Here is a 17,258-nt window from a genome sequence, read left to right on the forward strand (position 1 = left end):
AGGCCTGGCACATTCTTTATCTGGCAAGCTCTTTATTGAACTATAACTCTAGTTTAAAGAATACACCTCCTGCCCCTCATCTCCAGAGCAACCAATTAGAAGCATCCTCTACGTAAAGGATCTCTCACTTAATGGCAACTATTTTTCATTAAAGAAATCTGGGACTCAGGGGTGCCTTAGTTGCGCCCTAGGAGTAGGCAACGGGGAGCCTCATAAGGTGTCCCAGATAGCCAACACGCAGTAATCCGACAACCCACGTGGGATTACCCTGGGCCACCAGGGGGGCCAGTGCTGGGCAGCCTCGCCATGGCCCGATATGTCCGGCAGGGGGCGCTGTCCGGCCGCAGTGGCCGCGCGGGCCGCGTCCTGATTGGCTGGAGGTGATGGCCCAAGTCCACAGCCGCGCGAGTCGGCCACTAAGTGGGGAAGCTCGCCAGTCGGTGCGCCAGTCCAAGGGCCTCCGAGGCAGCGGCAAGGCGGGCGCGGCGCGGCGGGGCGGAGGGGACAAGATCAGGGCAGGAGGCAAGCGGCTAATCGAAAGGGTCCGGCACACCCAGCAAGATGCTGTCCTGGCGGCTGCAGACGGGCTCTGAAAAGGCGGAGCTGCAGGAGCTCAATGCCCGGCTTTACGACTACGTGTGCCGGGTGCGAGAGCTGGAGCGCGAGAACCTGCTGCTGGAGGAGGAGTTGCGCAGCCGGCTGAGCCGGGAGGATCGCTGGGCTGAGGATCAGGCACTCTACGCCGAGGAGGCGCGAAGCCTGCGACAGCAGCTAGATGAACTGAACTGGTCCACAGCCTTGGCCGAGGGCGAGCGCGACGCGCTGCGGAGGGAACTGCTGGAGCTGCAGCGGGAGGGTGTGGAAGCCGGCACTGCCCGCAGCCGCCTGGATGCCGAGCTAGGAGCGCAACGGCGGGAGCTAGAGGAGGCTCTGGGCGCGCGCGCCGCCCTCGAGGCGCTGCTGGGCCGGCTGGAAACTGAGCGCCGCGACCTGGACGCTGCCCACGAGCGCCAAGTGCGAGATCTACGAGCCCGCGCTGCCAGCCTCACCATGCACTTCCGAGCCCGTGCCACCAGCCCCGTCGCGCCCCCGCCGCGCCTGCGGGACGTGCAGGACAGCTACGCCCTGCTGGTGGCCGAGTCGTGGAGGGAGAGCGTGCAGCTGTACGAGGACGAGGTGCGTGAGCTGGAGCAGGCTCTGCGCCGCGGCCAAGAGAGCCGGCTCCAGGCGGAGGACGAGGCGCGGCTGTGCGCGCAGGAGGCGGACGCGCTGCGGAATCAGGCGCTGGAGTTGGAGCAGCTGCGCGCGAGGCTGGAGGATGAGCTGCTGCGGATGCGCGAGGAGTATGGGATGCAGGCGGAGGAGCGGCAGGTCCGTGGGCAGGGACCGCGCCCCTTCCCTATAGCCTGTACACGCACCCCTGTGCACCCAGTGGGCGAGCAGCAGGGGTTCCCGGGACACCCAGCCGGTTCAGCCCCACCCAGGGAAGCGTACGCTGCCAGCAGCTTTGCTATTTATGAAGCCACGGGATTCTGGCGTATCGCTAGTCTAAGAATAAGGGGTTGGTGCAATGATCCTTAAATCGGAGGGCTGACGCCATGTGACAGGTCCCGGTGGTTAGCCTAGTGCCCATCATCCTGTTAGTTGGATTACCTTTAGATCCAGACGTGTCTAGGCACATCCTGATCAACGATCCTGTTAGTTTTGTTTTTGTTCTTTCTCTTCTCTTCTCTTCTCTTCTCTTCTCTTCTCTTCTCTTCTCTTCTCTTCTCTTCTCTTCTCTTCTCTTCTCTTCTCTTCTCTTCTCTTCTCTCCTCTCCTCTCCCCTCCCCTCCCCTCCCCTCCCCTCCCCTCCCCTCCCCTCCCCTCCCCTCCCCTCCCCTCCCCTCCCCTCCCCTCCCCTCCCCTCCCCTCCCCTCCCCTCTTCTCTTCTCTTCTCTTCTCTTCTCTTCTTTTTCCTGCACTTTTGTAGAGCTTGTAGCCCGAAATCCAAAACTCAGCCCAGACTTCAGACCTGGATAGGCAACACATTGAGAGGTTGCAAGGCACTGCCAAGTCCTCCCCAGGAGGCCCACCATGCTTAAAGAGGGCTCCAAACACCTTTTTTGTTTTGTTTTGTTTGTTTGCCAGAATGATTTCCCAGCTGGAGACAGCTGCTTGTAGCTCCTCGAGCAGATGTCTTATTTTTCTGGTTTTTGTTTCTTCCCGTGAGAGTAACTGTCATACAGAAAAAGGGTCAGAGCTGTTTTGCTTACAGTACAAGTTGAGGACAGATCTCTGGGTTGTGTAAAAACCAGGAGAAAGCAGGTCCCTGTGGTGAGATGTTATTACAACTACAGACTAATATAAATGGTTCTTATGTCAGAGCAGCTGAGCTCTAACCCTCTGACGATGTGTGCGGATACCTGTGGCTGATTTATTGTCTGGACGCTCAGTTTGGCCCTAGTGTTTGGCTCCCAATCTAGCCCACTCCCAGCCAGAATTGGAATTACTCCCAAATCACACGATTAGGGGCTCTCAGGAAGTTGGTCTGGAGTAAGATGAACAGAACTTCAAGAAATATTTGAAGAGAAGAGTTTGCAGCTAGGAGCTGAAAGTTGGAGATGTTGTGATGTCATTTTCTAAAATGTGTGCAGTGGATGACTGGGGTGATGTGTCCAGCACCTGGTAGTCAGCATCTCTTGATTTTTTTTTTCTGGTTCCCCATCGATGGGCTAGGATTTTGGTAGCCAAAGAGCTGGAGAGTGGGTGGGAGATCATGGACCTTGAAGAAACTCTGGCTTTAAGGTTCTTATAACAGCCTAACCTTTTCCCACTAATAAAATCTTCAGGAGCAAATCTGAGACAGAAAAGCAGAGTTCCCCAAATGGAGGGAAGACTGGGAATTGGAAGTATGTAGTATAGAATCACTGTCCAGCCCTTCCACAAGGACTCCAGACCACCAATGAAGTCGCACCTGAGGTCACATCTGACTTGCAATAGGACCCCACCCGTGGCTCCCCACCCTGGGATCTCTCTGTTTCAGACTTGGCTTTTTCCCCCTGGAAACGAGAGCTGGGACAATGTGAAGGACCTGGATTTCTTCTTCAGTCTCAATTTGTTTAGGTTTTTGCCTTTGCTAAATGTTACCAGCTGGAATCTTACCTGTATTGTAACTCTTTGCCCAGCTATCTTAAAGCAACTGCATTTCAGATTCCATTCTGAGACATTTCTCCCCAATCATAAACAGTGTTCCGAATTGTATGAAGGAGAAAATATTGTTTCAACCCCGAGCCTTTACCATTCCCCTCCCCCACCCCGAGTTTCTTAGATGCTCAGTCTGGAGGACTGAAAATATAAAGACTGGCTTAGCTGACTTTCTGTAGAAACGTTGCATTACTAACAGCCTTGAGAGGCACCAGGCCTAGTTCATGTGTTCACTCTTAGTCCGCACACCAATCTCAGAAGGTGGATACTAACATGAGCCCTGTTTTACAGATGGTAAAGACGAGGGTGAGCCACCAGTCTATAAGTGGCCAAAACAGAGTTCCACCCAGGTTCATGGGAGCAGCTCACTGCTGGTCCTCTCTTAAACCTTTAACTTTGCACAGGTCAAGTGATAACTGCTTTTTCTAAGGGCTAGCCCAGAGATAGCCTGCTGTCATGGAACCCGAGGGTGTTTTCAGACTCTTCATGGTGTATTATTCTAGCTTTTATTTTAATTTATTTTTATTTTTATTTTTTGGCTTTTTTTTCTGTATCCTAGTGGCAGGGGATGTTAGAAGACCTGCAAGGGGCCTGAGAAAGGCCTTGAAGATGTTGTCATTTACTCCAGCTTTACCCTAGAAACGCTGACTTTGTTCTGCGATGGAGACTCTTAGCTGCCAGCTCCAACCGGTTGTGAACAATTCCAAAACACTAAGGAGACATTTCTTTTGAAAAGAAGGCAGACAGGATTAGCTGTGTAGTTAAGCTCAGCATTCTTGTAGCCTTCCTGTTTGGGGCTGAATTCTGACTCTCACTCTATCTCAGATTATAAGATTTCTTCAAGATTAAGCTCATTAACCCCTTCCTCGCCCCGTTTCCCGCTCTGTGAAAATGAAAAGCAGCTCACAGGTTGCTACTGGTTGAATGGCTTTTATTAATTTATCCAATTAATGGTGGTTGGGACCTCAGGTGCCAGTCTCCCTCTTTGTGGCTAAGGATGAAGCAGTGAAAAATAACAAAGAGAAAGAGGCCACAGGAGGCCATGGTGATGTGGCACAAGTGCGTGCTGCTCGCCGGGAACCTGGGAAGCCAGCAGAGCTGGGACAATGAAGCAGAGGGTGACTGGGATTTTTTGTTTGTTTTTGTTTTGTTTTTTAGATTTGTTTACTTGGTTTTTTGTTTGCTTGTTTGTTTTTAACATAAGTACATTATTGTTGTCTTCAGACACACCGGAAGAGGGCATCAGATCTCATTTACAGATGGTTGTGAGCCATGTGGTTGCTGGGAATTGAACTCTGGACTTCTGGGAGAGCAGGCAGTACTCTTAACTACTAAGCCATCTCTCCAGCTCCAGGGCCTTCTTTTAAAATCTGAGTCCCACTGAAAGCCACCAGGGAGTCCTGAGCAGAGTGAATGTGGTAGTGGATCAGACTCTGCTGTGCTGAGCAGAGGCTTCATGGACCAGTATAGGAGTGACGCTGCAGCAATTGAGGCCATGGGAAGCTTAGACAGGATGCAGAATGGTAGACTGAGGGAGGGCTCTTCTTTCAAGTTGAAGCTATATCAAGGTTTGCTGACAGGTTGGATAAAGTAGTAAGGGACATGGAGTGGGCTTGGGGCGGGGTTGACCCCCAGGACTGTGAATGGCAACCAGAAGTAGGGCACTCTTTGCACAAGGGCATGTAAAGATCAGAGGTCTGAGTCCAGTTTACACATAGCCAGTTTGATATGCCTCTGAAATGCCCTGGTACCTGTGCTACCTGGTACAGCTATAAACACATAGAGAGCGCACAACTCATGCTGCTGCTGCTGCTGCTGCTGCTGCTGTTCCTCCTCCTCCTCTTGCTCCTCCTCCTTCTTCATGTTTTAAGATAAGGCCTCTCTGGTCTATATAGTCCTGGCTGTCCTAGAACTCACTATGTAGACAAGCCTGGCCTTGAACTTATAAAATTCCTCTGCCTTCCAATTGATGGGTGTAAAGGCATATACCACCACGCCCGACCACAGTTCATGCTTCTTATTAGTATATTTAATTTTGGGTGTGAATGAGCTCTCCTAGGATTCAAGTTCCCTTGAGCTCTAACATTTAAGACCCGAGGCGACCAGGACATTAGCAAGCTGCGGCCATTCTATCTGACGTTCAGCCAGGGAAGGCCCAAGCTCCTCGACACTGTCCCTGATGTTGAGCTAGAGCTTAGCATCGCTGATGCTGTGGCTGGAAAGGTTCTCTGCACGGCAGCTAAAAGACTGGGCTTCCCCCCCCCCCCCCCGAGTCCTTGGAGCCTTGGATAAAACTGCTGCTGTGTGGGTTGGAAGTACTACCCTGTGTGGGAGGCCCCAGGACTCCTGGCCTGGCCCGTGGCATGAAAAGTTTTGGCAGAGCAGAGTTGGAGTCTGAAGCGATCTCCCACTGGCAGGATTGGTTGTTATTTCATTCCTGCCTCCAAAAGTCAACGGCTTTTCCTTTCGCCATTTGGGAAGAGTTGACTCATGAGGAAATTTGTTTGGAACTGTATTTATTTGGACGTTCAGTGCAGTTTTTATTTTCCTGGTTCACATTCTGTGGGGTGGGGTACAGAAAGCTAGCCTTAGCACTGGGGGAAGACTGAGCGTCTTCCTGGGTAGCGCTGTGGCGTGGCTTTATAATTTTGAACTGTGGGTGGAGAACTGAGTTCATCTGGTTATTTTATTCTAAGCAGTTTAGCAACTTCTTTGCAAAGCATAATTGATATATCCGTAGGTTTTAACGATTAGGTCAAATTTCTTGTGTTAGAAAAGATAACAAGCCAGGTATGGTGGTGCACATCTGCAATGCCAGCACTCTGGAGGCAGAGACTTGTGAGTTACAGGTCACCCTGGGCTGTAGTGAGATTCTCTCTTAAAATGGTTCAACATGTGTACACACATACACACACTTGCTCTCTCTCTCTCACACACACTCACAGGGAGGGAGAGAGGAGGCAGTTTATATTCTAACTTTGCCTCTGAATTTCTATTCCCTCTAAAGCAGGGAACAGAGGTGTGTTTTGTTTTGTTTTGTTTTGTTTTAACATGGAGAGTTAACTATAGAAGGAGTACATATTATTGCTCCATCTGAGGTCTCTGTCACTTAAGACTGGCAGGTGGTCTGCCTTGGTGAACTCTTTGTCTATAATGCCAGCTTTGGGATCTGCTAACCTGGCATGCCCTGGGATATTCATGGTTCTTTTTTTTTTAAAAGATTGTTTTATTTTATGTATTTGTGTGCCATATGTGTGCCTGGTACTCCCAGAGGTCAGAAAGGGCCATTGGATCCCCTGGAACTAGAAATATAGATGTTGTGGGCCACCAAGTAGGTGCTGAGAGTAGAACCCAGGTCCTCTGTAGAAGATCAAATGCTCTTAACCTCTGAGCCATCCTCCTCGGAGCATCCTCCATTAATGCTTCTTAAACATATTTCTTTACTTTCAAACTAAATCAATTTTGCTTTAAAAATTTTTTAAGCTATGAATGGCAGATGGCTCAGAGGTTAAGTGTGTATACTGCTCTTCCAAAGGATGTGAGTTCAGTTCTCAGCACCCATGCCAGTAATTCACTTCTGGCCTATGTGAGCACCTGCACTCACATGTGCATAAACATACACACACACATACACACACACACACACACACACACACACACCACTCACACTCTCCCACACACAATTTAAAATAAAAATAAATCTTAAAAATTTTTTTTAAAACTTGGCAGTCTTTGTAAACAGAAAACGTAACACAATCATTGGCTTAGAAATGAAAGTGCTACGAAAATCAGACTTATCTACATAATAATATTTTTTTTTAATGATTAATTCAGAACTCGGGAGACAGGGGCAGGAGGATCCCTGTGAATCTGAGGTCAGCCTAGTCTACATATAGAGTTCCAGGACAGCCAGGGCTACATAGGTAGACCCTGTCTCAAAGTAAAATAAATGTAAAATGTACATTAATTAAAAGACAGTATTGGCTTGAAATGGACATTTTGAAGAAGACATTTTTAATATTATCTTGATCATTTAATCTTAAATTTAGTTTACCTGGTATGTATTATGTGACTGCTCTGTGGTGTTTTCTGGTTAGGAGCCTGATTGCAGGGTTAGCAGTGTCTCCTAACTTGGGAAAAGACAGATCCAGTGGAGGAAACCAACCAGGTGGGGAGAGGTTTATTAACTATATTCCAAAAGGATTATTTATATATGGGTCTGTGTTGAGAATTGGTTCTAATGTTTTTTTCTTATTTTGACTCCCAAAAGCCTCGCTTCCAGACCTGAGGGTCCCTGCCCCCAGTTGGCTTTGGTTGATAATAAAGAACAGAGAGAGAGAGAGAGAGAGAGAGAGAGAGAGAGAGAGAGAGAGAGAGAACAGAGAACAGAGAATTACCATGATGGGAAAGCAGAAAGATGAAACTTAAAGGCCCACCAGCATGGAAGAATCTAGGAAAGTGGCCCTAGGGGCCACTTCCCCGATTGGGTCTTGGGTAGCAGAGATGAAATATAGATTTAAAAGATGTTAACTGTTAACTCAGGAATGCCAGAGGGAAGTATTTGCTAGCTGCAGGGAGGTTTAGAAGTGCCCAGCCATTAAGTTAATCAAGGCACATCGAAATTATCTGGTGTGTGTGTGTGTGTGTGAGTGAGTGTGTGTGTGTGTGTGTGTGTGAGTATGTGTGTGTGAGTGTGTGTGTGTGTGTGAGTGTGTGTGTGTGAGTGTGTGTGTGTGAGTGTGTGTGAGTGTGTGTGTGTGTGTGTGTGTGTGTGTGAGTGAATGTGTGTGTGTGTGAGTGTGTGTGTGTGTGTGTGTGTGTGTGTGTGTTTCATTCTTGAATCCAAAGCACTTAGGCAGGTACAGTGCATGTGTGCCACCCTCCAGGAGCCAAAGCAGTTTAACTAATTGACTGCTACAGGTTTTGCGTTTGTACATTTATGCCAGGAATACATTTCTCCCAGATTATTTGAAAGTATCACTTTTAGGTAAAATAAAGGTATTTCTGTTCACTTATCTGCTGTTATTGGGACAATGATGAGTTTGGGATACATTTTCGTTCATATGAGAGTGACTTCTGTTTTAAGTATTATAAAAGATTTCCAGTCATGGCTGATGTTTGAATAGCATCTTCGTTACCTGGTTAGATGTATTTGGATCTCCTATGTGTCCTGATGTTTGAAGCAGAAGTGATTTTAATAAACCATGCCTTCATTTTGTGAGGAACTCAGTAGAGAAAAGCATCTGTCCTATAAAAATCCTCCACGTGCCGTAAAGGCCTGCCACCTATACGAGAGTCATTATTTGCCACTGTCCTTACCTGGGACATCACTCTTTATTCCCTGCACTGTAGGTATGTTCGGTTCTGTTTATGAAGCTCTGAGATATGGATCTAAAGGTTCTCTGTTCTCTTCAGAGAGTGATTGACAGTCTGGAGGATGAGAAGGAAGCCCTTACCTTGGCCATGGCTGACCGGCTGCGGGATTACCAGGAGCTCCTGCAGGTGAAGACTGGACTCAGCTTGGAGGTAGCCACCTACAGGTGAGAGTCTGTCTCCATGTGGCCTTTGAGGAATCCCTGTGGCTCTGTGACAAGAAGAGAACAGCCCTTGGCATTGCAGAGTGAGGAACACAGAGTCAAAGGGAAGAGGCGGGAAGGGAGAAGTTAGGCTTGCTTGAGGTTCCCCTGGTGACTGCTGTAGCTGAGCTGTGCACGTCTGCTGTATCCTGAACATAGTTTAAGGACTTGGCCCATATCCACTTTGATTCTGGAGTTAGGTGCTCTACTTACAGAAGAGCAAGCAAAGCTCAGAAAAGTTAGAGCTGGATGTTAGACATCTTGATCCACCCACATAGTTGCTTCGAAATCTCAGGGAACTGACCTTCTGGGATTCTTGGGTTTGAAAAACAGCATCTGTGTTCTGAGAGCAGCATGGGACTCCAGGGTTGTTTTTCCTTACCACGATGTCAACTTTAATACAACCAACCGAGACATAAAGATGTATTTAGGGGGCGGGGGTGGCTGACAGCTTTCATATGCAATGACAACTGCCACTGAGGGAGCCAGACCCCAGAAACCTAAGGTCTCCGGTCTCATTAGTAAAGATGGTGACAGTAACCCAATCATTATGGATCTGTGCTGCTGGTCAGGCACCATGCCGAGTAACCTTTGTTCCCAGTCACTGCCTAAGTGGATGCTGTGTGTCCCCCTTACAGGTGTGAGAGAGATGTCTGCAGCCTAGGGCTTTTGGTGGTAGGAGCTGATCCAGCCAGATCTAGCTGCAGACCTGTGCGTTTCCCACCAAATCATGTAAACAGGGCATTATACCCACAGCATCCTCAGAACTGTGATAGGAAATTAATTACAGGTGTGATGGGGCTTTGGCCACTGCCCTGGCCAGTGATGAAGAGGACATAGTTGTCAGGGGGATACTGCAATGGTGTCACCCTTAGCAGAGGATGGCGCAAAACCTAGAATGGATAAGAAGGGGACTCTGGCTAGGGACAGAGCAGGTAAGATACAGACAGGCCCAGCTCATCACTCTCTGCAGGCTGCCTCTGCCACATCTGATTTTTGCTAAAAAGAATATCAAAGCAAGTTGGGCTGCTTTATGTCCATTGAAAGACAATAGTATCTGCCTGGTGTACGCTTGAAGTTCACCCCACAGCCTTGGGCTGGCTTTGATGCCTTTCCTGAATAGAAAGCCAGCTCTGCTTGGTTCTAATTTCCATTAATGGAGAAGTAGGCTGTTGAGCAGCTCAGGCACAGAAGGCTGCTGAGAGACAGAGTCTTCCCATGGTATGGCTGCCCTTGGAAGAGCCTCAGCTGAATTGAGACTAGGTCCTGGGGTACCTGGACCCAGGGCTCAGAGATGGGGGGGGTGGTAGGACACCTTCACCACATTCCTCCCCTAGGCCCTCATTTGCCATTCTTGGAAATTTCATGGAATTAACAATTGCAAAATTAAGCTGGTTAGGTATTCACATAGATGCCGCATAAGAGTGCTGAGTTTCCCTGTTAAGGGATAATGTAAACAGGTGGGCTTTACTGGAGAGAAAGAGAATATTAATACAGAATGTTCTTCAGGTATGAGTTCTTCAGACCGGTTTGAGTCAAAGAAGGAACATGTTACAGGTGTGACATGAAAAAGCCCTGGGTTCTAGGTATAGTTGATCCATGTGGCTGTCTCTGTGGGTTCCATCCTGCTTCCATCCTGTGACAGTGCTAGGCTTATGACCTTCCAGCCTCACGCTCCCTGAGCCAGACATCTGGCTTTGTGAGTTTCCCAGCCAGGGGAAGCCTGCTCCAGAGTGGGGTGGGGCCAGCCTCTGCTGAGGTATGGAGACTGGGGCTGACCTTTTTGGGAGGGAGCCCAAACTAGGTACTGTTGTATGGCACAGGCTAGGCAGCCCCAGAATCTGACTCCTGTGTCCATCTTAGCTCTCACCTGATGGGGGTGGGGCAGGCAGACTTTCCTGTTTCCTGTTCATATTAGTTCATATAATGTGTTGCTTCTCTGGGCTCTCTCTCTCTCTCTCTCTCTCTCTCTCTCTCTCTCTCTCTCTCTCTCTCTGTCTCCTTCCCTCCTTCCCTCCCTCCCTCCCTCCCTCCCTCCCTCCCTCCCTCCCTCCCTCCCTCCCTCTTCTTGCTGCGCCTCTGGTTCACAGTTGCCGAAAAGCAAGAGTGCACAGGCAGGCAGCTTGCCCAAGCATCCAGAGCCTGCTTTTCGGCTACAGTGCTCACAATATTCCCAGTTTCATTTTTCTAAGCACATTGATCACGAGCCATTTCTGCATCAGCAGCCTGACCATCTGCAGGGATACAACTGATTGCCTCTGCCTGTTGCTGCAGTCTTTCTAAACCCATTATTAAACCCATTTCTTTGGTGCTTAAAAGCCTCAGCCCTTTCAGGGATGAGTGATGGGTTTCACCGGCCGGACCCCTTTCTGCTGTCCAAGTTTGCCCAGGGGAAATCAAAAGCCTAGGCTGCCTCGCCCTGTCTAGCAGTGGCTGACAAGCCCTGGTGGTCAGCATGGCTGTACTTCTCATGGTCCCCATTTAGGTTTAGTCTCGTAGGCAACCATAGACATTGAAGACACACGAACTGTTAATACAAAGCATTTCTTTCTGTAAGTCAAACGCCTGGATTTTTTTTCCCCTTTCTTTTCTTTATCAGCAATGAGTAGTGTACTGAAGCAAGCTCATATCACCCTCCAGTCAGTTCTTCCTCAGTACGCTGTGTGGGGTAAGCATGGGTGTCCCGTGTGTGCTAGCACCCTTGCCATCTGCCGACCTGGGCCATTTGTTGTGCCCTGTGTTCTTCACAAAACCCATCTGCCAATTCTGAAAGTGGACTCTTCATCTGCCCTCCTTTCTGAAGGCAGTGGGATAGAACATTTGGCCCCAGGGGATAGAAAGGTGACAGCATCTGACACTGAGACAAGAGTTGTCCCCCTCTGGGGCCCACGTGACTTGCCACCAGCGTTCCCTGTACTCCCAATCACTCACTGATTGTCATTGTCCTGTGGTCCCTCTGACTGAGCAGGCCACGGGAAAGGGAAGGTCCTACACCTCTTTAAAGCTTCAGGCTCGTCTCCCTGCAGTTTATCTGCTGACCAAAGCCAGCTCTCCAGGGCCCCAGATACTTTCTAACCCAGATATTTTGCCCCTTTCTGGGACTTTCACGGTGAAGGAGAAATGTAAGTAACCATAAAGTAGGATTGCATGTTTACAGATTTCCCCCAGTGCAGGCTCATTTATGAACGACTCCATATGTTTCAAAAGTAAATGCAAGATAGAATGAAAAAACCATGGGAGCTCAAGGATGGAGGTTTTCATCAGATCTCGGTGGTCCACCGGTAGCCACGCCTGCATGGCAGCTTCCTGTGAGAATGAGGCCTCGGGCATTAGAGGACAGCCAACAATGCTGTTGGCTGTTGGCAGAGGCTATAGGACTTCACTGTGTATACCAGAGAAGGGACAAGGCTCACAGACAGACAAGGGCCATGCTGGATTCTGCCTCCAGGGCTGACCATAGCAAGGTGGGTAGGGAGTGTTTATCCCCCTGCTCTGTCAGTACCCGCTTTTCCCAGCAGCCAAGTGGTGAGAGGAAGGATGCTTAGATACAGAACAGAACCCTCCCCCCTAAGAGTTCTTGGAGGCCCCTGGGGTCCTAACCCCAGAGATTCTGTTAAGCCTGCAAATTTGGAGATTATCCAATTAAAGCAAGCTTTATTAAATTCCAGCCAGGAAGATGGACACTGGCCCAGTCTGTGCCAAGGATTCCCAGAAAATGGCACTGAATTAAGTCAGTCAGATGTTCACTATGGTACTTCCCATCTTTGTCCAGCAGGGGCAAGCATACACCCTGCCTGATTTCCTGCCTATGAACCTCCCACCTGTGTCAGATCAACCACATCCTGTATAGTTGGGGCAACCAACTGTTTACAGAGGTAAAATCACATGACTTATTAGTGTACGTGAACAGCATTTCAGGAAGCTATCCGTCCTTGGGCCAGTGACGTTCACAGGTTAACTTTAATCCTTACAATTCCATTGGATTGGTGTAGAGTAGGACCAGGTGTGGTGGCTTTAACCTCTCTCCAGGTGATTGTCAGGTGCCACCAGCATGGAGAACCTTGGACCCAGGACATCTTGGGGTATGCGCCCAGCAGCTCCTACCACACAAAACACCACACAAAAAGCTCATAGGAAATGTGGAATCCCAAGCCCAAACCCAACTTGCTACATCCTAGTGGCCTTCTAATAAGATCCAAGGCAATGTGTGTGTGCAGTGCTACTTGGAAGCAGGCGACCATCATTGTCGGGCTTGGGCCTGTCTCGAGGGCAGCAGCATGGAGGAGAGCCCAAGGGTAGAGCATTGTACACCAGAGGGACAGCAGGATGTTTTTGCAGACTCTTACTTGGTCCTGCTCATCAGCTGGTCAGTTTGAGCTGACCTAGCCATCTTCATGGGGCCAGAGTGGATCTGTGTGAGGTCACAGAGTCCTACAGATGCACCTGGTAGAGACCCGATTTGGATGGAATGTGAAGCTAGGCCATTCGAGATGAGCAATGTGACTCATCTTCTGAATCTTACTTGCAGATTTGTGTCAACGTGTGGGGTCTCATCTTCTCAATGATGTCTTGTGAAAAATTTTCAAACAGAAAGTTAACATAATTGGAAGTGCTCTTGTGTGCCTTGTAGGTACATTTGCTAAATTAGTTTGCTCCTTCGTTTGATTGGCTGCCTGTCTGCCATGTATCATCATCCTTTTTTTTTTTTTTTAATGTATCCTAAAGCAACCTGTTTGGGCTTCTGATTCATAATGCATGACAGGTGTAAGAGCTGCCTCCTGTTTACTTTTTGTCACCTCCTGAGTGCTGTGTCATAGTGTCCCCATGCTCATACAACAGAGACATACATTCATGATGGAACTCCACTTCAGGGGAGCAATTACTTAAAAGACCACATTGTTGCTAAGTTGAAAGCCCAAGATTTGAACTTCAGAACTTTCCCTCTGTGGAACTGGGGACTGGGATGCCGTGGGCAGTCTATGGTTGCAAAGATTGCAGCTGGAGGAACCTAGGAACATGTGGAGAGGGAGGCGCTGTCCTTGGTTCTGATGGAAAGGGAAGTCAGGAAACCAGTATGTGGGATGGGGAAGGAGTTCCATGCAGAATAAGTGACTGGCATGATGACAGAGACCGGTGGCATTTGTGACAATGCCAATCATTTGAGGGCCTGATGTGGAGGACTGTAGGTCATGCTTGAGCCAGACCTCACGTCTGAGGCTGCGTCTTGTGTTGGAGGGCCTATGCCTTCAGTCTCCCCAAAGACACTTGGCATGTAGTGTGCCATGCTCAGGGTGGCCTCCATGTTAGGGAATACAAGCTGTAGTTAAGGTAGCATTAACCCAGGGAAGCCTTCTTCATGCTAAGAAAGATGTCCTAGAAGACACTCAAGTGCAAGGTTTCTGATGTTCGTAGTTGCAGTGTGTGTGTGTGTGTGTGTGTGTGTGTGTGTGTGTGTGTGTGTTGTGTACTCAAAGGATTCAGAGGGAAATGAGATTGGTCAGAATCTGGGAAGGGTAGGGGCATTTGAACAGATACTTTGGGACCTGGGGTGCAGGAGAAGTTTGAGGTGATGGACACCGCATTTTATCATCATCAAAAGCAGCATTTGGAGGAAATGCTGGAGATGGTTTGCTGCCAGTTGACAAGTGGTAAAGGTGGTTTAGAGAAGGGAGGGAGAGGCTGTCAAAGGTACAGGCATTGATCTGAGTCCTGAGGTGTGAATGTGAGGCTAAGAAGCAGACCGTCAGAAAAGGACCAGGAAGGCACTCCAACTGGGCCAGCATGTTTGCAAAAATGTGTGAAAGGAGGAAAGGTGGAAATGAGTGAGCAGGGCTCTGGAAAGGAAGCTGGCTGCTGGGCTGCAGGTGCCTGGAACCTGACAGAGGGCCTTCTGTAACAGGCCAGGCACAGTCCCAGGCTGGAACCATGACAGGGGCAGGCAGGGGACAACTTCAGGCAGGTGGGATATAGGAAGTCTAGGACACAGAGGTTCTGGATATCTGTAGGTGGAAAGCAGGGCTTTCTTCTCATCACTGCAGCTTCAATGTTAGAGTCCTGAAAGAAGTGGCTGGAGCATCAGAGGCCTTCTTGGCTGGTGTGGAGTCAGCCAGGAAGCTGGGGTTCTCCTGGGAAAACCCTGAGAGCAGCATGCCGTCCAGCACCCAGGGCCACAGGCTGAAGCTCCCAGCACAGGGCCCTCACTGGAAGTGAGTGATTATGTAGGACTGACTGATAACCCGAGGATGGCAATAGACAAAAGCTGCAGTATCCTCGCCCTATCACAGTAAGTCACAGTGTCTCGAGAACTCCTTCCACGGGACAGTTATAAACAATGTCTGCCTCCTCATTAGGTCCCAGTGACAACTCTACAATTCCACTCTCAGAGCCAATGGCCTCACTTAAAGAGCATGGGTGACCTCAAAGTGTCTACACTGGGAAGTCTTCAGCTCCATAGTAGCATAGGTAGAGCTTTTCTTCAGTTGCCTCCCCTAGCCTCTGTACCCCAGCACTCCCCAACCCTCCCTCCCCAAACCACATGCACTTATGTCAGAACTGCAAACAAACGGTTGCAATGAGCTGCTGGAATCTCAAGCAAGGGTCCAGTGACCTCCCAACCCCACTGTCTTAGGGTTTTTATTGCTGCACATAGATACCATGACCAAGGCAACTCTTATACAAAGGCAAGCATTTAATTGGGGCTGGCTTACAGTTTCAGAGGTCCAGTCCATTATCATCATGATTTGAACCATGGCAGCCTGCAGACAGACATGGTGCTGGAGAAGGAGCTGAGAGTTCTATATCTTGATCCGAAGGTAGGCAAGGGAGACTGTGTTCTGCAGGCAGCCAGGAACACTGGGCAGAGCTTAAGCATAAGGAGGCCTCAAAGCCTGCCTACACAGTGATGCACTTCCTCCAACAAGGCCACACCCATTCCAATAAGACCACACCTCCTATGGCCAAGCATTGAAATGCATGAGTCAGTGGGGGCCAAACCTAGTCCAATCACTACAACCATAACTGTGAGAAGATGTCAACAGTCACCTATACTGCACCTAGTGGATGCTTGCCAAGTGAGCACAGCTGATCTGATGCCGATGGCTGCTGTTCTCCTTGGAGGATGGCTTTCTAGACACAGGAAATTCTGGTCCAGCTGCTGTGGGTAGAGAGTGAGCAGAAAGTGCAATTGTAAACTAAGTAGCCTCTTCCCAGAACAGCAAGCTGCTAGAAAGGATGGGAGGGGGCGGGGGGGGGAGGAATTTGAAATCTGTCCTGGGAGGAAGGCTCAGCTTGTCGCCGATCACTCTGATCGGAATGACTGTTTGTGTAGCCTGGGCGCGAATTCAAAAGGAACTTTGCTTTCTGTGTTCTGGGCATGTGAAGGCTTGCATGAGAATGACCCCCAGAGGCTCATGGGTTTGACTGCTTGGTCCCCATTTGGTGGAACTGTTTGGGATGGATTAGGAGGTGTGGCCTTGTTGGAAGAGGTGTGCCACTGAGGGCGGGCTTTGCGGTTTCAGAAGCCCATGGGAATCCCAGCTAGCTCTCCTCCCTCTCCCTCTCCCTCTCCCTCTCCCTCTCCCTCTCCCTCTCCCTCTCCCTCTCCCTCTCCCCTCTCCCCTCTCCCCTCTCCCTCTCCCTCTCCCTCTCCCTCTCCCTCTCCCTCTCCCTCTCCCTCTCCTCCCCCTCTCCCTCTCCCTCTCCCTCTCCCTCTCCCTCTCCCTCTCCCTCTCCCTCTCCCTCTCCCTCTCCCTCTCCCTCTCCCTCTCCCTCTCCCTCTCCCTCTCCCTCTCCCCTCTCCCCTCTCCCTCTCCCTCTCCCTCTCCCCTCTCCCCTCTCCCCTCTCCCCTCTCCCCTCTCCCTCTCCCTCTCCCTCTCCCTCTCCCTCTCCCTCTCCCTCTCCCTCTCCCTCTCCCTCTCCCTCTCCCTCTCCCTCTCCCTCTCCCTCTCCCTCTCCTCCCTCTTTCTCTCTCTCTCTGCCTGGCAGTACTTGTCTCCAAACGTGGCTCTCATTACTTGGCTCTATGCCTGCCTGCCTGCTGCCATGCTCCCCACCATGATGGTCATGAACTCAGTCTCTGAAGCTATAAGCAAGCCCCCCAGGAACGCTTTCTTCTTTAAGTGGCCTTGGCCATTGTGTCTGTGCAGCAATGGAAAAGAAACTAAGAGCAGGCAGGGGTGAAGGATTCACAGTGGTTCTGTGTCTCTCCTGGGTTGTGGTGTGGAAGCATGGCCCTGAAGGCTCGTATGTTTATGAAGATATGGTTGTCTGCCAGCTGATAGCTTCTGGAAGTGATTGGATCCTCAGAAGTGATTGGATCCTCAGGGCTCTGACCCTGTCTGTGGATTAATCCACTGGGCTCACAATGGATAGCAGTAGTGGGAAGATGTTGTATATACTAGGAGGTGGGACCTGGAAGGAGGAAGGAGGCCACCTTTGTCCCTGGTCACCTCTCCACTCTTTCTCTTGCTTTGCCCCACCATGGCAAAACCTGCTGG

The 17,258-nt window shown here is 49.7% G+C and overlaps 1 protein-coding gene across 3 annotated transcripts in view; it reads left to right on the plus strand.

The window, feature by feature from the left end:
* The first annotated feature begins 280 nt into the window (after positions 1–280).
* The window catches only part of Synm (synemin), a 30,543-nt gene continuing 13,565 nt past the window's right edge, over positions 281–17,258 (plus strand). For 2 of the 3 annotated variants that reach the window (XM_021167363.3, XM_021167365.3), the window contains exons 1-2: positions 281–1,371; positions 8,602–8,726. In XM_021167363.3, the coding sequence (XP_021023022.1) occupies positions 562–1,371; positions 8,602–8,726 (935 nt within the window). In that variant the 5' untranslated portion in view covers positions 281–561. The remainder of the gene's footprint in view (positions 1,372–8,601; positions 8,727–17,258) is intronic. The other variant, XM_021167364.3, reaches the window with a different exon arrangement.

Source organism: Mus caroli, unplaced genomic scaffold (genome assembly GCF_978045245.1).
Source record: "Mus caroli unplaced genomic scaffold, Mus_caroli_1 scaffold_8, whole genome shotgun sequence".
Classification (NCBI taxonomy): Eukaryota; Metazoa; Chordata; class Mammalia; order Rodentia; family Muridae; genus Mus; species Mus caroli.